The sequence below is a fragment of the Alternaria conjuncta genome, assembly GCF_024043145.1.
Source record: "Alternaria conjuncta strain BMP 0040 chromosome Unknown scaffold_15, whole genome shotgun sequence".
Lineage (NCBI taxonomy): Eukaryota > Fungi > Ascomycota > Dothideomycetes > Pleosporales > Pleosporaceae > Alternaria > Alternaria conjuncta.
In genome coordinates, this window is record NW_026250104.1 from 290,556 (window position 1) to 292,595 (window position 2,040).

The window sequence follows — 2,040 nt, forward strand, 5'->3', positions numbered from 1 at the left end:
GAGAAGAACACAGGTGGAGTGACAGCAAGCTAACTGGAACTGAATGTGAAGAACGTCAGAAGACACAATGACGTTTTGCAAACATCTCTCATTGAAAGTGTATATCGCTAGAACAGCAGACAGCGTACAAACGAACCAGGAAAAGAAAAGCCACTTCGACTCTTTACATGCGATGCCAGTCGCTCCATGTCATAACCTCATACCTCATATCTCATAAACCACCCTACCTCTTCTCCTGAGGATAGTACGCAGGCTGACCCTCAAGCGACTCACCAACACCCTGACGGTAACTAGGCGGCGGACCACCAAACGAAACCTGACCACCAGGCGTAGGAGTACTAGACTGGTTGGGCGGAGCATTGTTGTTAGACACACCGACGTTTGGGTTCAAGTCGCTGGGCGTGATAGTGCCGCCATCACCACCACCCACCATGACGGTCTGCTCGTTGCCCTTCTTGTCCTTGACCTTGCCGACGACCATGCCCTTGGCTACGGACTTGATGATGGCTTTTCTGCTGACGCCTGTGACGTCGATGTAGACGAGACCTACGTTCTTGACGCCGCCGGCGAGGTTGGTGGTGATTTGTCCTGCTTCGGCGCCGTACTTGTGGCCGACGGCGGCGCTGGCTGCGGCTCCGCTGCTGGTCAGGAGTTGCTTGCCGGAGTGCGAGATGCCGTCAGCGACTGTGGAGAAGGCGATCAAGCTCTTGTTCAACAGTCCTGGCTTGTAGTTTGTGTTGGGCGTGCCATCTGGGTTTACGCTCTTGGCGTGTGTCTTCTTGTGGCCTGCCATTCCTGCTGCAGCGTTCTGGGCGTACTTGGTAAGCTGGCCTACAGTTTTGGCTGAGTAGCCAGCGACGCCGGTTGTAAGGGTGTTGATCTTGCGGACGCGCTCGTGGGTGGCAGGCTTGAAGACCATGGGCTTCTCGTTCGGCCTCGTCTTGTTGATAAAGTTCTCAGCACCGGATACCATCATGTTACTAAGGTAGCTGGAGCCGGTAACGACAAGGCGAGATGCGGCGGCGGCGTTCTGCACGAGGCCAGAGTCTTTGTATGCGGGATGGCGGGCCATTTCGAGGTAGTCTTCTTCGAGCGGTCGGATGTCGATGCGCTTGCCATCTGGCGAGACGACAATCTCGACGGGATCTTGACCTGTGTTAGCATGAGTGACCTGCGCGCGCGGAAAAGGTTCAGATGACATACTCTTGGATCCCTGCTGCAATGCTGGGTCGGCGTGGATCATGGCACCCTCGGCCAGCTCACCGACGACGCTGCCATTCTCTTCGTCGACCAAGACGACCTCGCCATTGTTCACAGCGCCTGCGTAGCCCTGGCCTGGCTGGTAGTCCTGGGGGTTGTATGCCTTGATGTCGCCCTTGCCCTTCTCGTGTGAGGGGGCTTGCGCACGCTCGAGGAAGGCTGTGCACTGTGCCAAGATGGTCTCAAAGGTATCCACATCTTCCTGCGTGACCGATGTCGAGCCTTTACCAATTGGCGGGAACTCAATGCGTGTGAAGGCGCCGCTCTCTGGGCCCAAGTCCCATCGCGGTATCAGGTAGCTGCGTGGTGGCTGGTGGTAGATCTGTGTGGTCGCGGGGAGGGGGAGATCTAGCTCCGGGGGGAGGTTGAGGTGTAGGTAGAAGTCTTCTTCGGGCGCTTCGTTCTGGCCGCGCGTGTTGCTGAGGTCTGCAAAGGGCGAGTTGGTGGGGACCATTAGCAGCGAGAGCGTCTGCGGCCCTGAGGGTGTGAGAGGGCTTTCCTCGCCCTGCTGGATGTGGTAGGCTTTAATGCCGCCGACTGTGTAGAGCAATCGAGGATCTCCATGGCCGCTCATGCTTGCGAGACGTGTTTCGCGGGGTATCGAGGTAGGGTGGTAGGTGAAGGCGAGATAAAGGAGCGGTCAGTTGTCTTTCGCGGGATATGGGCAGGAGGGGTATCTTCTATTTCGGTGTACGAGTGCAGGAGCAACAACCTTTTTATGGAATGCAAGCGACAGGGAGTCGACTACCTATGTGCAACCTCCTCTAGTGTCTAGTATTA

General features: G+C 56.7%; 1 protein-coding gene across 1 annotated transcript; it reads right to left on the minus strand.

The window, feature by feature from the left end:
- Window positions 1–223: 223 nt before the first annotated feature.
- J4E85_009006 (uncharacterized protein) lies at window positions 224–1,834 on the minus strand (the record flags this gene model as incomplete). Its single annotated transcript, XM_051473230.1, has 2 exons — window positions 224–1,152; window positions 1,204–1,834. The coding sequence occupies 2 exons, from the start codon at window positions 1,832–1,834 to the stop codon at window positions 224–226; spliced, it is 1,560 nt and encodes a 519-aa protein (XP_051322893.1).
- Between the last annotated feature and the right edge of the window lie 206 nt (window positions 1,835–2,040).